The sequence below is a fragment of the Cibotium barometz genome, chromosome 1, assembly GCF_041138505.1.
Source record: "Cibotium barometz isolate CiBa-2024 chromosome 1, ASM4113850v1, whole genome shotgun sequence".
Lineage (NCBI taxonomy): Eukaryota > Viridiplantae > Streptophyta > Polypodiopsida > Cyatheales > Cibotiaceae > Cibotium > Cibotium barometz.
This window is the reverse complement of record NC_141046.1, coordinates 65,803,997-65,817,974: the sequence shown is the minus strand read 5'-3', so window position 1 is coordinate 65,817,974 and position 13,978 is coordinate 65,803,997. Positions and strand designations below refer to the sequence as shown.

General features: G+C 44.3%; 2 protein-coding genes across 2 annotated transcripts in view; one reads left to right on the top strand and one right to left on the bottom strand.

Annotated features, from left to right (window-relative positions):
• LOC147642334 (uncharacterized) overlaps positions 1-13,978 on the top strand; it is a 48,772-nt gene that overhangs the window by 16,778 nt on the left and 18,016 nt on the right. The window contains exons 3-8 of the mRNA XM_086805401.1: positions 2,306-2,369; positions 2,460-2,548; positions 2,656-2,814; positions 2,953-3,782; positions 4,019-4,148; positions 7,344-7,441. Of these exons, the coding sequence (XP_086661527.1) occupies positions 2,306-2,369; positions 2,460-2,548; positions 2,656-2,814; positions 2,953-3,782; positions 4,019-4,148; positions 7,344-7,379 (1,308 nt within the window). The 3' untranslated portion in view covers positions 7,380-7,441. The remainder of the gene's footprint in view (positions 1-2,305; positions 2,370-2,459; positions 2,549-2,655; positions 2,815-2,952; positions 3,783-4,018; positions 4,149-7,343; positions 7,442-13,978) is intronic.
• Positions 9,654-12,108, bottom strand: LOC147642335 (uncharacterized). Its single transcript, XM_086807032.1, has 4 exons — positions 10,676-12,108; positions 10,243-10,581; positions 10,131-10,143; positions 9,654-10,052 (listed from the first exon to the last, which is right to left on the bottom strand). Exons 1-4 carry the CDS (start codon positions 12,106-12,108, stop codon positions 9,654-9,656), a joined length of 2,184 nt encoding a protein of 727 aa, XP_086663158.1.

Here is a 13,978-nt window from a genome sequence, read left to right as displayed (position 1 = left end):
GGTGTTTAGGGCTGAAAGAAGACTCCCAGAGCTTCTGCATGTGACATTGGTATCAGAGCCTCAGGCTCAGCAAGGCTAAACATTGATTCACTCCTAGATGAAGGTGCACAAGTCCAAGGTACAAGAAAGGGCACAGATACAAAGGAACACAAGACATGGAAGAAGTTCCTAGGAGGTTGGTCGATGGTGTTCCACAAGACCCAAGGGGAATGGCAGTCCTGTGAGTCGGGTGCCACTTGGGGCACACCCTGAGAGGCTTTCAAGCAACGGTTCCAAGGGAGGATGATCCTCCAAGGGGTGGAGTGAGAGTGCTAGACTCAATACTCAGGAAAAGAAGACCAGAGAAAGTGTTCAGAAAGAGGGCATGAAGGGATAGGGGACAAGATGGAATAGATGCATATATCTTCATCAGAGTTAAGAGTGGATTTGGAGACCGGGTGGGGTTTTGAGTGAAAAGGTTGCCAGGAAGGGAAGGATGACAGGTTTGGAACTCCGTGAATAGACAGTGGGATGATGACAATCATCCAAGAATAGAATTTGGAATCTCGTCATCAAGTTTAGCAGAGGGGGATGTCATGTGCAGGCTATTCCCAGAGCTAATCCTTGAAGGGCAATAGATAAAGAACTGGACTAGAAACAGATTTGGAGCTTGTGCTGCTAGGTTTGGGGTAGGAGTACCTTGTGGAGCGGACAGGAGGGCTGTCGGCCAGTTTTTGGAGGAGCTTTTCTCTGTTGGCTGCAGCAATATATGGGAATATTTGTCCTGGATCTGTTGTCGGCCAGTCCACTGAGGTTTTCCAGCCCTATAAAAGGCAAACATGCTCAAGGCTTAGATCATTAAGCTGAATCACTAGATTAGGGTTAGATTAGGTGAAGTACACCTTTTCAAGGCATCCTATGGCTGCAAGATTGTACATCCTTTTTGTACCATATGAATATACTGAATACTTAGCTACCTCTCCCTGTCTTCTCTCAGTGTTCAGGGCTGAAAGAAGACTCCCAGAGGTTCCGCATGTGACATTATTGAAGCGCAAGCTCTCTGTCCACGAACCTGAGAAAGCTCTGGAAAATCTGGAGGGAGCACTAGTTGGAGTGAGATGCAGTTCAGGCCAGGGTCAGAGAGATCACCAGATGGGCCTGAGTCACCTTGAAGGAAGAAAAAACTTATGTGCGTTGGCTTCTTATTTTGGTTGTTGTAGCCTTGATGCAGGAACAGCCGAGGCTGAGAAGTTCTTCATCTCATGGGAAGGAGGAATTTGTCAAGGCTCGGACCTCTCCTTTACAGAAAGCACAGTTGCACCAGCAGCTCTCAGCATGAACGGTCAGCATCAACGTTGCATTGTGCCTTTCGTTTGCAGGTTAGAGCAGCAGCTCTCTCAGCACATGACGCCCATCAGGTTGTTGCTTGGTGCAGCTCCATGAGCTGCCCTCTGTGGGAATTACAAACCTTCTCTTTTCTGCCTTTTCACGTATAGGTTACTTGACCCTCCAGTGATCCCTTATGTATCCGCAAGGGGGGGGTTGAAATGATCTTATCTCTTTTAGAAGATATAGACAAACACTGAAATACATGTGGCCCCTAATACTGCCAATGGACCCACTCCAAAAGATGGGTCCCGAGAGTAACTTGCTCTGTTTGGCAAACAAAGCATCACCCAGCTTAAATCTCGTGAACCAGGAGAATGTCTTCACAACACCCTTCCACGCTCAACAACCCCCAAACCCACCCGCCGCGCCCGCCCGCCCGCCCGCCCACCTGGCGGCAGGTCTCTCCCTGAAAAAGTAGTCCTCCGAGTCAAAAAAGGAGTCAAAAAAAGGCATCTGCTCTACACAGAATACATCACTCAAAGGAGGTCCATACTGAAAGAAAACTGTCATACAAGGTTAGAAAACCAAAGAACAAAGGAAAGGGGGGGCTCCCTCAGAGGGAAACTACATCGGAGGGGGAGGGAGGAGGAGCCGCACTACGGGCCTGTACTGCCAAACACGTCTGGAGTCGCCTGGAGTGAAGAATAGGCCGGGGACCCAAGTGTGCAAGAAGGCGGCCTGGTGCCACTGCCACATCATCATTCATGGGTTGTGTTTGTAGAGAAGGGTTGTCTGAACATAATCTAAATCATTTAAGTAGTTAGCACTGTTTTGATATTTGATTATCCCTGGTGCCTTTAAACACTTAAGTGATTTGTATATGCAGAAAGACTAGTGTTTAAGCTTAGGAAAACAGCACTTTTCCTCGAGTTTCTACTCTAAATGCTTCATTAAATCCAACCCAGGTGCTAAGCTACACAACTTGTTTGGATTTTAGGGTCTACATCCTTCTGTCTATGTGTACGAGTATGGAAAACAGCAGCTGCATGGCAAGCTTACAGGTTTTACTTTTTCTAATACGCGAACCTGATGACGAGCTTTGCCGGAACTTTGCAGGAGCTTGATTGATTTGCCGTATTTTTCTTTTACAGATATTGCAGAGGTTGAGGTCTCAGCAGTTGCGTTCTCAAAGGATGGATTTAGGCTTATTACTGTTTCATGTGAGCCTGATTTTAGATTGGTAAGCTTTTCTGACTGAAGTTTCTGTGGGAGTTGATTGCATGATGGTGCTTTTGAGAGCATCTCTATGCAGATTTTATTATTTTAAAATTGTGTGTTGCATTGAAGTGCCTTTGGGATCTGCAAGAGCAAGAATTGTCAAAGCTTGCAGAAGGTCGTTTGGAGTGGGTGGCGGAGTTTGCAAGTTTTAACCCTGCAAACTCTGATCAAATATGTATCAGTGGGTTTGGGAACATGTCTGTGTGGACGTACGAGCAAAACTTTCATGTAAGAAGTGTGCACCCAAATTTTGTTGTCCTTGTAAAACAGTGATACCATGTCCAACTGCTGATAAGTCTTATAGGCATCATACATGTATTGAGATAATGCAATAACAAGGGGATCACTATGGCATGTAAAATACAGAGAACAACCTTTGCTTGCAAAGATTTCTCAGCAAGACCACATGAACCGCATTGCCATGTATGGTCAGAAGATGGACAAAGAATATACACAGGTGGTCTTAAAGGAGAGGTTCTTCTGTTTGACTTAACATTCATGCCTGATATGGGACCCATGGATGATGATAAGTCTGAGAAGTCTTTCTTGCAAGAGCTTGTGGAAGACAGCCTGAAAGCACTAGTTTTGAAAGATACAACTAGTTTTTCAGACTCAGGAGGGGGTGATGGATGGCAGGTGTTGAGAGTCTCACAAAATATGGAGAAGATTGCCTCGATCTGTGTAGGAGAGCTACATCTTGTAATTACAGAGGTGGGTGGGCGTGTATGCTGGCTTTCGCTGCCCTCTGTGAAGGACAAAGTAAAAGCCAAGGTTGACTCAGTGGATCCACACACTGATACTGCTGACTTGGAAGCTTGTACAACAGAGAGCGTTTCTACAGTGGAGGGAGACCATGAGAGCAGCAATGGTGACAGTGCAAATGCATCAAAAGTTGATGCCAGCAGTCATGTTGATTTTGAAACTAAAGCAAATACAACAAAACCTGCTTCAACAGTTGTCTACTCCATGAACCTGGATGTGCCCGAAGTCACAAACATGATGTATAGCACGGATCAAACACAGCTTGTAATTGGTGCAGCAAGTGGATGCATTGTAGTATTAAGAATCAACAAACAAGTGTTGGTCTCAATGCTTTCAGGACAGCCTGGTACAGTTTTTACAGAAGACAATTTTGCCGTGGTTGAGTGGCGGAGTGCATACCATCGTGGTCCAGTTCTTGGCTTTGCTACGCTTGGGTGAGCTTCTTCTTTGATTGAAATTTTATGTTGGAGTCTGTCTTGTGTTTGTATGCCTTCCTCATGATGTTCTGTCAATCAGATTGTCCAGAGGATAATGTATATTAGCACATGATTGACAGACACATATGAGGAAGGCATACAAACACATGAGCATCATGATGAGCGAGGTATAAGAACACATGAATAAGACTCTATCATTAACCATTACTTATTTCATTCGTTCCCATGAGCAGAGATGGAAAATTTGTCCTTACTTCTGGTCAAGATGGGACTGTTAGAGTATGGGAGGCTGATCGTGGAAAAGAGCTCTCTCGACATTGCTTCAAATCTGCCCAATTATGCATAGACAGTCATGAAGGAACGGTAAGTAAAAGAAGGCTTTGTCAAAATAGAAACACCTTGGCATCTTTTTCACCCCCACTCATATGGAAACTTGTTGGCAGCACAATGTACCAGACTTGCTGAGATTTCTGCCTTGTTTTGTTTGAAATCTCCCTCTTTTCCGGAAAAACACCTTTTATGGCAGCATAGCTACCCCCAATTGGTTGAGATCTCCCTTCCTTTTGGTTTGAGATCTCCCTTTGTATTATTTTATATATTACTTACTAGAAGTCTCTTTTCTGGGGGGAAAAAAAATCAGGCCAAACGAATAAAGGAAATGCTATTATTTCTCCTTCTTGCTCACCATGGGTCCTTGGCCATGCTTGGTCAAGGGTCTGTTGTGGCTACTGCAGGAATTCCTACAGACCCTCTACAGGAATTCCTGAGGATACAGAAACCAGTAAAACCAACAAATGGGTCACAAACTCATCTCTTCGTGGCCATAACCCTAACGGTTTTCTTCCTGCGTGCTTTGTGCATCCCTTAATTCACTACCAATCCGACCCAAAGTGATATATCAGAGGAGCCAAGCAGTGCACTTTGCCCTGCCATCTGCCTAGATACTCGTTCCCTCATCAGTGCAAGGAGTTCCCACCACAAACGCAGCAGCTACACAAATGCAGCAACTACACAAACGTAGCAGCCTCATAAACCTCTAAATCTACCTGTTTTGCTTCGTTTCTTTAGTTTGTGCAGATCCTGGTGCCCTCGGGGACCTCTGCAGGCACTGAGAGAGTGGGAACTAGGAATCCGTGTTTTTTAGATTGCAAAAAAGGTGCAGCCAGGAGTGCAGGCCAGACTACAGGCCAAAAGACACATGAAACGGTTACAAAACCTTACAAACAGAATGGAACTAGGAGCTGGATCCTCAGTGAGAGAAGCCTGACAAAACCCTAATTCGAAATCGTTTCCAGTGGTTTTGAATAAAACTTATTTCACTCTCTGCCTCTCCCGCTTCTGTGCTTGCATCAACATATGGAAAATGTTTTATTGTGATCAAGTCTGCCACCCGCCCTTTGATTCGCATTATGGCGCCTGCCCAAGCCAATCATCCTCCACCCCCACCGGCTGGGAGAACAATTCCTTTTTCCGAAGACGAGATTAGGACCTTGTAGGCAGATTTTGATAACGAAGTCATGATCACACTCTTGGAAAGATTTTCGGGTCTCATCCTTCCCACTCTCAGGCTAGGGATTGGATCTTGGCGACACTTCCCACAGATCTTGCCTCGCATTTTACTGATGCCCGCTTGCTTGGAAGGGGCTTCTTCCAAGCAGATTTGGATTTGACGGAAGCAACCTCACAATCTCTTGAGAGCAGCCCGTTTCCTCTCGGCCAGAGGAAACTATTCTTCCAATACCATTCGAACTTTGACCCGGCACAAGAGGGCCGCAACTTTTGTCCGATCTTCCTCAGGTTTCCTGGGCCCCCACGGATCTATTGGGGCCAGCCTTTGGATAGAACTTGTCAGTGACACTTGTTTCACAGATGATCATGTGATTGTTCCAGAAGAGATGGTTCATTCGGGCTATCCCAAGAGTCTTTGGCCTCAGATTTTGCCTCTATGTATAGAGAGGAAGAGTTATTGGATTTGGAGTTAGCAGATGATACCATGATCTTTTTGGAGGCCTCACATGCATGTCTCTGTGCCTTCCGGACAGCCTTGTAGATGTTTTGTTTGGCAGACGGAGCCACCATTAATTGGCACAAGTTAGTGGGATTTTGGATGAGTGATTCTCCGCAGTCTAATTGGAGCTTGGATGTCGGGTTTACTTGGATTGAGAGAGGATGCACTACTAGATACCTTGGCATTGACGTCTCCCCAGCACAACAGTTTGCGCCTATGCTCATGAGGATTAAAAGCAAACTTTAGCATTAGAGTAGTTGGAAGCTTGATTTGGCATCGAGAGCCTTGGTGGTTCACCAAGTGCTGCTAGCCACTGCTTGGTTTATCACTTCTTGTTGGGTTTTTCATAGATGATGCATTGGCTAGTTATGTCACCTCAGTTGGAATTTTCTTTGGTCAAGATTAGATGGCAAGAGTTGCTTGTGAAACCATTATCCTACCCAAGCAGGAGGGGGGATTGAACATCATCGACCCAGAGGTGCAATGTAAAGCGTTGCTTTGTAAGATGATTGTCAAAGCCTTCTGGACACTGAGCCATGGAAGGACTTTGTCATGGAACAGGTTATGAGGTATTCTTCGGTTAGGGGAGGTGACTGGATATACAACCCACAATTTATCTTTTTGGAGGCAGAGCATCACCCCCCACCCTTCCCTTTGGTTAGATCCCTTTTACGGGCTTGGGATTGCATGAGGAAGTTCTTGATTCACATACTTGTGCAGTGAGCTGAGGAGGCTAACATACAACCCATTATGTGGAATGCCTTGATCTTGGATGAGTATGGTAGACCTCTTGGTGCAGCTACATGTATTCAATGGGTGGGCTGGGAGACTCTCTTCCCCAGAGTGCTAGGAGACACTCTTTTCCCCAGAGTGCTGGATTGGATGAGTATGGTAGACCTCTTGGGGCAGCTACACATATTCAGGTATTTGCATTGGGACATCGGTGAGTGAGAGTGGAGAGATGCTATGATCCCGATGAGAAGCATGCCTTTCTTTAGATATACTGTGTGGAATTCCATGCATCTTTTCCTGGGACACATTTAGAGTGTCCCTACTCTCTGAATGTCAGGTGTGATACCATGCCTTTCTTTAGTTATTTTCTTCAACTTGCCCTCCGCTTCTCACGCTACCATGTGGCAGTCTATTATGGTTCTAGTGGAGTTGCAAGCTGAATATGTGATTTGACTTGCGCTTGTGGCTAGCCCCTATCTGTATGGCTGGTATGGTCTTGCCTCAGGCTGGTGGCGTCCAGTCTTTGCCGCGCTCAACTAGAATGTCCACTTACTTGCTCACTCAGTGACCTCCTTTGCTCCTATTGAATTCTGAGGGCCTTGTGTTCGCAAAACAGGGTTCACATTAGGGCCTTTGCCCAGAAATGCCATACAAGAACTGTAATCAATACATTTATGCTTCTTTTGCTTAAACATTTCCATCTCTTTAGGTATTTATGCCTCTTTTCAATCAAAGCCTAGTGTTGGGTCTTCCTATGTTGCATTCTATTCATAGCCATTGGGCTTGGTCTTCTTTCATACAGAGTACCGCTGTAACAGGTTCAGCAAATGGAAGTTTGTGCATGTTCAAAGTAGATTCCATGGGGCGTTCTGCGATTGTGTCCCAGAATAAGCTGCATACTTCTTCAATCGATAAGGTGAACTCCACACTTTATTTAAATGATCGTTAAGTTGCTCTGGGCTGAAAAACACTCAAGTCTTTGCAAAAGAAAAGAAACCGTCCTTTCGATTTTCTCAATTCAATGTATAAAAAGAAAGAGAAAAGAGGTGAAAGTGGCAGGGCTAGTGGAAGCATAAACATAAGTCACTCGTATAAAATTCAATAGGGCATGTGTCATAGAATAGGTCATTGCATTAGATTTCAGGGATGATGAGGGATTTTTGTTGGTCACACCAATAAATTAAGAGTTTATCCTTTAATTGATGCTACTAAAATTTGGAAAAAAATTCTTGTAAGATAATAATCTCAGGTATCCTTTGACAAGAACTCAAATCAAGTAGTAGCTGCCTGTAAAGCAGATGGGAGGTTGTACTTCTTGAAATGTGGATCTTCAGATTTAGATGAGCTGGAGCTTCTAGGATATACTATAATTGACGATAGCATCCTTTCCATTGCATGGGACATACCTACACCTCAAGGTTAAAATTTTAAATTGCAAAAAATCAATTTTAATTTCTTTTCCAAGCAGCTACCATTACACACAGCGACAAATCAAGGTCAAAGTTTTCATCTAAAAAAAAAGAAGAAAACAGTAATAGATTTTTTATATTTTCCAAGCAGCTACCTTTCATCATCTTTGTAGAGTATATTATCTACCTGTTGCAAACAACTGAGTTGTCAAAATATACTCAAACCATTTGACCTTTATACATGCTGAGTCCATGCTCAGTGTTTGGCCCTTGGATATATTAATGTGAAGGTTTCCCATTTCATGCAATGAAAACACTTTTCATGCGCCTTGTGAAGAGATTTGGGTGGGTTAATGAGCTCTAGCCTTGAGGATTGGTGGATGTGCCCAATGGCTGCCCTAGGGCCTGTGTGTCCAATGGTTGCCTGATTTCTGAGGTACGTGCTCAATGGCTGAGATTCAGCCCCAATGGTTATCCAATGCATCCAATCGCTTCCCAATGGCTGACTTTTGAGCCCAATGAATACCTAATGGTCCACACGTGTCCCCAATGGCTGATTTTCGAGACCAATGGCTTAGTTGCATGCCCAAAGGTCCATACATGTGCCTAATGGTTAAATTTTATGCCTAATGATCCATACATCTGCTCAATGGCTGAGTTTTATGCCCAATGGTCTATACATGTGCCCAACGGTTGAGCTCCATGTGCAATGGTTGTTCAATGGTCCATATGTGTGCCCAAAGGCTGATTTCCATGCTCAATGGTTGCCCAACTGTCCATACGTGTGCCCAATGGCTGAGTTCTATGCCACCATTTGCCCAATGGCTCATTCGCATGCTCAATGACTTCGCATGCTCAATAACTAATTCACATGCTCAATGGCTGCCAATGGTCCATAAATGTGCCCATGGCTGAGTTCCATGTTTAATGGCTGTTTAATAGGTGATACAATTCTGCCATGGAAATTCTAAGCCATGGAAAGAAAATAACCGAAAGAAAAAAAACGACTGCTGCTAGTGCCTGTGGTATAAGTGCATGGCACTGTTTGAGAAAGAGCCTCGCGATGATCAGCTGATGGTGATACCATGTTGGCCCGTCATAGTAGCCAGGAGTTTCATAAAAAAGGTTTTTGAAACGCGTTTCGAAACGTTTCATTGCCCGACCCAAAAGTATGAAACGGGAGGGGTACCGGGGGGGGGGGGGGGGGGGGGGGGGGGGGAGAGACCCAACAATAGGGACCCTCAACAAGTTTCATATCAGTTTATAAGACTGCAAACAAACAACATGTCACCTTGATCTTATAGACTTAAAAATGTGTAAATAAAAGCAAGACATTGCAATTTGAAATTTGATTTACGAATCACGATATCATATCAATATTTGACATCATGATTCATGACATGCCAACCTTGGCCCCATGGATACCGAATTTAACAACTTACAAGTAACCAAATGACAATAAGATTGTCTAAATAGTAAAGACCAAAGAGTGGCAATCCATAAAATCATAAATGTGACATGAGCCATGGGCCATGGCCAAAGCAGCTGAGAGTCTGGCACATGTGACACATGTGGTACATAAAAAAACCGACATAAAAGATAATAGCTACAACTGTCAACAATGTCTAATGTCAACATGAGACATGAGTCATGACCATAAATCATAAATGAAGCTGTAAAAAAATGAGAATGACTAAGTAGATACTAGACTCTAGAAGCCTAGTCATCCTCCTCTGCATCATCCAACTCAATATCCTCGTCCTCATCCTGAACATCAGATGCCTCAGAAGCTGTGACCCAATCGGAAGAGTCATCTGCACCCTCTGCCACCGCTGCCTCAGGTCCAGCACTCGTGCTAGCACCATCTGTGCAAGGTGCAGCACTCATGCTAGCACCATGTGTACCCACAACAACTCCAACCCTGGCTCGAGAGCGGCTACGGGTTTGCCTGGTTCCCTGCATCACCTCCTCATATAACATGGTGTAAATGTCCTGCTCATCAGGTGGGATCTCTGGGATGTCTTTCACTTTCTCGATGTCGATTTTGTCGACATTTACTTGTATTGGCGCCTCTTTGCTCAAGTAGACGGAGGTTGCGATGACAATAAACCAACCGCTCTAATTGTGCAGTGGTAAACTTGTTCCTTTTCTTTGTGTGGAAAAGGGCCCATGTACTCCAATTTCTCTCACAAGGACCTGAGCTGCAGTCCTGTGAGAGCACTCTCATAGCAAGCCTCTGCAAAATTCAAATATGAAAAATCACACATGAGTCATGATTCATTATTCATGACACATGCGACATGAGCACAAATTGTAATGAATACTCACCAGCTGCGGGGCACTTATACCATATTTCTCCCACCAAGATACGGGCTGCAACATCCCTGAATGCAATTCCGCAGTTGGTGACCCAAAATGCTTTCCTGTCTTGTTGCGGAAGGCAAGCCGCTGCTCCTCCAAGGCAGCCAACTCCCCCACATCTCCACCCACCCATGTTGTCACATACTCGGTCCAACCATCCTCCAACTCCTCACAACATGCCTGGTCTTCGTGTCTCCACAAAGGATGAAGAATGTGGGCCACCGCATGGATTGGTCTATGAAACCAATCCCAACGATCTTGCCAAATAGCACGAAGGCTGTCCTTCCTAGTTTTTTAAACATTACAATTTAGAATCTAGATGCACCAAGTTTAGAGCTGAAATTGAAGAGTTAAGAGTCAAGACAAAATATAATACTTACTCAATAGCAGAAATACCAGTTGCCTTTATAAGGCACTCCCCGAGTTTGTCCATGTACTCATACAAGAGGCCCATGGTGCTGCCCTCCATGTCGGTGATACGCAATATGCTGTAGAAAGGCTGTAAAACTCTCACCAATCCCTCTGCTGTTGCCCACCACCCACCACCCATAATAGTGCTTGCAAACTTATCTGACTTTGGACACTTATTTTCAGCCTCCCAATCATACCACTCCTTGGACACCACTAGTCGTAAGAGTCCCTTTCGGACTCTTACTACTCTGTTAAGCACTATGAACATATATGCAAACCTGGTGGTCGAGGGTTTACACAACTCCAACTCACCCTGTGCCCTGTAGATAGAAAGTATCTTGGGCCTCTTTGTGACAAATTTGACAATGAAGCGAGCTGTATTCAATATATCCTGCAACCAACCTAGCTTGCCCATATCCTCCATCATAAGATCTAGACTATGACTGGCACATGGTGTCCAAACAATACGTGGGAACTCATCCTGAAGCATGCGGCCCATACTGACACAGTTTGAACCATTGTCAGTCACAACCTGCACAATGTTTTCTGGCCCAACTTCCAACACAGCCTCACGCAAATGGCACCAAATGAACTCTTCTGTCACCACTGTCCCTGGTTGGGATGCATCAATGGCACGCAAAAACATTGTGCCCTTGCAGGAGGACACCAAGATGTTGTACACACTCCTCTTGCGTACATCCGACCACCCATCACAAAGCAATGAACAGCCGTACTTTTCCCATGTCTTCCTTAATGGCTGAATTTCATGATGCACCTGTGCACGCTCTCTACGGAGCTCTCTAGTGCGCATAGTCTCATAGCTGGGCCCCTCCCACTCATATCCAATTCGGCTAATTGCACGCATGGCACATTTCCAACGATTTGTGCGTAGTATGTTGAAAGACAAGGCACACTGTATGAAAAGCTTAGTTAGCTCCCGAGTTGCCTCTTTCACAGCCTGTTTTTGAATACGTGCTTTTATGCTGCCTCTCTTGAGAGACCCCACAATCGGCAATTTAGAACGAGCCGCTACTGGCATAGAGCTCGATCTTACATAAACACCACGTGCATATGAGTCTTGGCTCTCGGCCACCTGTGTTTTTCCCCTCTTTGTCACTGCCTCTGAATTCTCCTCTTCCTCGATTCCTGTACCTGTGTTGGAGTCAATAACCCCTTCTTGGATTTTCGTCCAATCTTGTAGACTGTCCTGCACAACCTTTGGCACCTTGGGACAAGCAGAAATCCCCTCACCCTTCAAGCCAGACAAGTGGGCTTTGATGCGGGTTACACTCCCGCCAGTCACTAACAGGCAGAAATTGCATCTCCATTTTTCAGCTTCAGACCCACCATATCTTCCAAGAGAGGTGACGTGTGTCCACACAGCATCACGATTGCGACCCATCTATGGCAAAAGAAACAAAAAAAAAACTCCCTGTTGAAAGTTGAAAGTAAAAAAAGCTTCCTGTTGAAAGTTAATCACATTATGCTACATGCACAGACTCTCTCTCAATTACACAATGCAATTTCTCTCTCAATTTCAATCTCTCTCTCTCTCTCTCTCTCTCTCACACACACACACACACTTTTTTTTTTTTTGGTAAAACTAGTTGAAATTGCATTATATCATGAATGTACAAAAGGGTTTGGCATCAGGAGGATGTCTAAACCCTAGAACTTAAAAACAGCAGTAAAAAAGTTCTATGCAAGAGCAGGGCAGTGCTCAAGAAAAGAGCCTATGCCCTATCCATCAGAAACAGTAAAAGAAAAGCTGAACACAAGAAACATCCAAATCTCCCTCATGCACGGCATCATATAAGGACTGCCGCAACGAGGCTCGGAAGAACTCATAAGGGTGCTGAAGGGGTGAATTCAGATATGTATGATTTCGCTGTAGCCAGAGGGTCCAGAAGGCCCAGTATCTGATCCAATGGAAGAAAAGAGAATACTATGACAAAGAAGCTGATAAGGTGCCAAACATCCAAAAAAACTTGTAGAACCTGTGTGCAGGAAATCTGAGAGATAAAAAATAGGAGATCTTGTCCAGAAGGATTCTGGAATATGAACAAGACCACAATAAATGCGGAACACTCTCAGTAGTATGATGACATCTTGGACAAATAGGAGAGGCAATCCTTCTTTGAGCCAATTTCACTCCCACTGGAAAAATACCGACAATGCATCTCCAGAGAAAGAGTCTCTGTTTCAATGGCATTTTCAACTTCCATATCAATGTCAGTTTTGCTTTCCACCAAGCTAAAGACTTATCCAGATGCCAAAGAGAATTAGCATGCTGAGCAATCCATGGAGGAGGTAATATCAATCGATAAGCCTGTATAGAAGTCAATAGATGCAAAGATTGAGAGGATAATCTTGAGCCTGAAGACTGAAGATGCCAATCTTGAAGCCTGTCTCTTACATCCAATGTTGGAATCGGAATGAAAGGGTGTAAGAGATCTGCAATAGCTTTCCATATAGATCTATGATGCATCCCAAGATTGTATTGTTGGCAAGCTGCCGGAAAAGAAAGAATTTGCCCTGTAGTATCCACCACGTCATCAATGAACCGGATGCCCAATTTCATAAGATTGTAAGCTCTGATTGGTTGTTGTACAGCAAGGGGAGAGTAAAAAACAGCACTCCAATGTATGCTTTCCATTCGAAGCGAGGAAGCTGTAGAAGCAGGATGGGGAGACCATTTGATGCGGGAGAGCACTTTCTTCCAATCCTGAATCAAGGAAGTAGAAAATGGACAACCAGGGATTTTACCTTGAAATTTGCCAAGCACTACTTCCGATGGATCAGCCAACCAGCGACCATAAGCATTTGTGCGCATCCGACCACACAGAATTGCCAACATGATAGACCAAGGCTGTTTTTGTTGAAAAAAGGTTTTGAGCATAGTGATCTTTCTTGCCAGCACATGAAATTTGATGTTTATAATATTCAAACCACCATGCATTTTTGGCGAGCAAAGCAGGTCCATTTTGAGCAACCTTAAAGCTTTTTTATGAAGCTTAGTTTTCCAAAAAATCTCCATGGCTTGAGACATAAAAGAAGAAAGATCTCGAGATGACCAATGTAATAGAGGAAGGTAGAATTGGACATAAGCCAGAACAATGGACTGAACAATTCGAAGCCGTACATGTAATGGCCAAGTGGAGATCTTCCAATATTCTAATTTGTCCTTAATTTTGTTTAGCACCCAAGATATTTGTTGCTTATTTCTGATTTTCCAGCCAATGGGATAGCCCAAGTGTCTTACTATGCTTTCC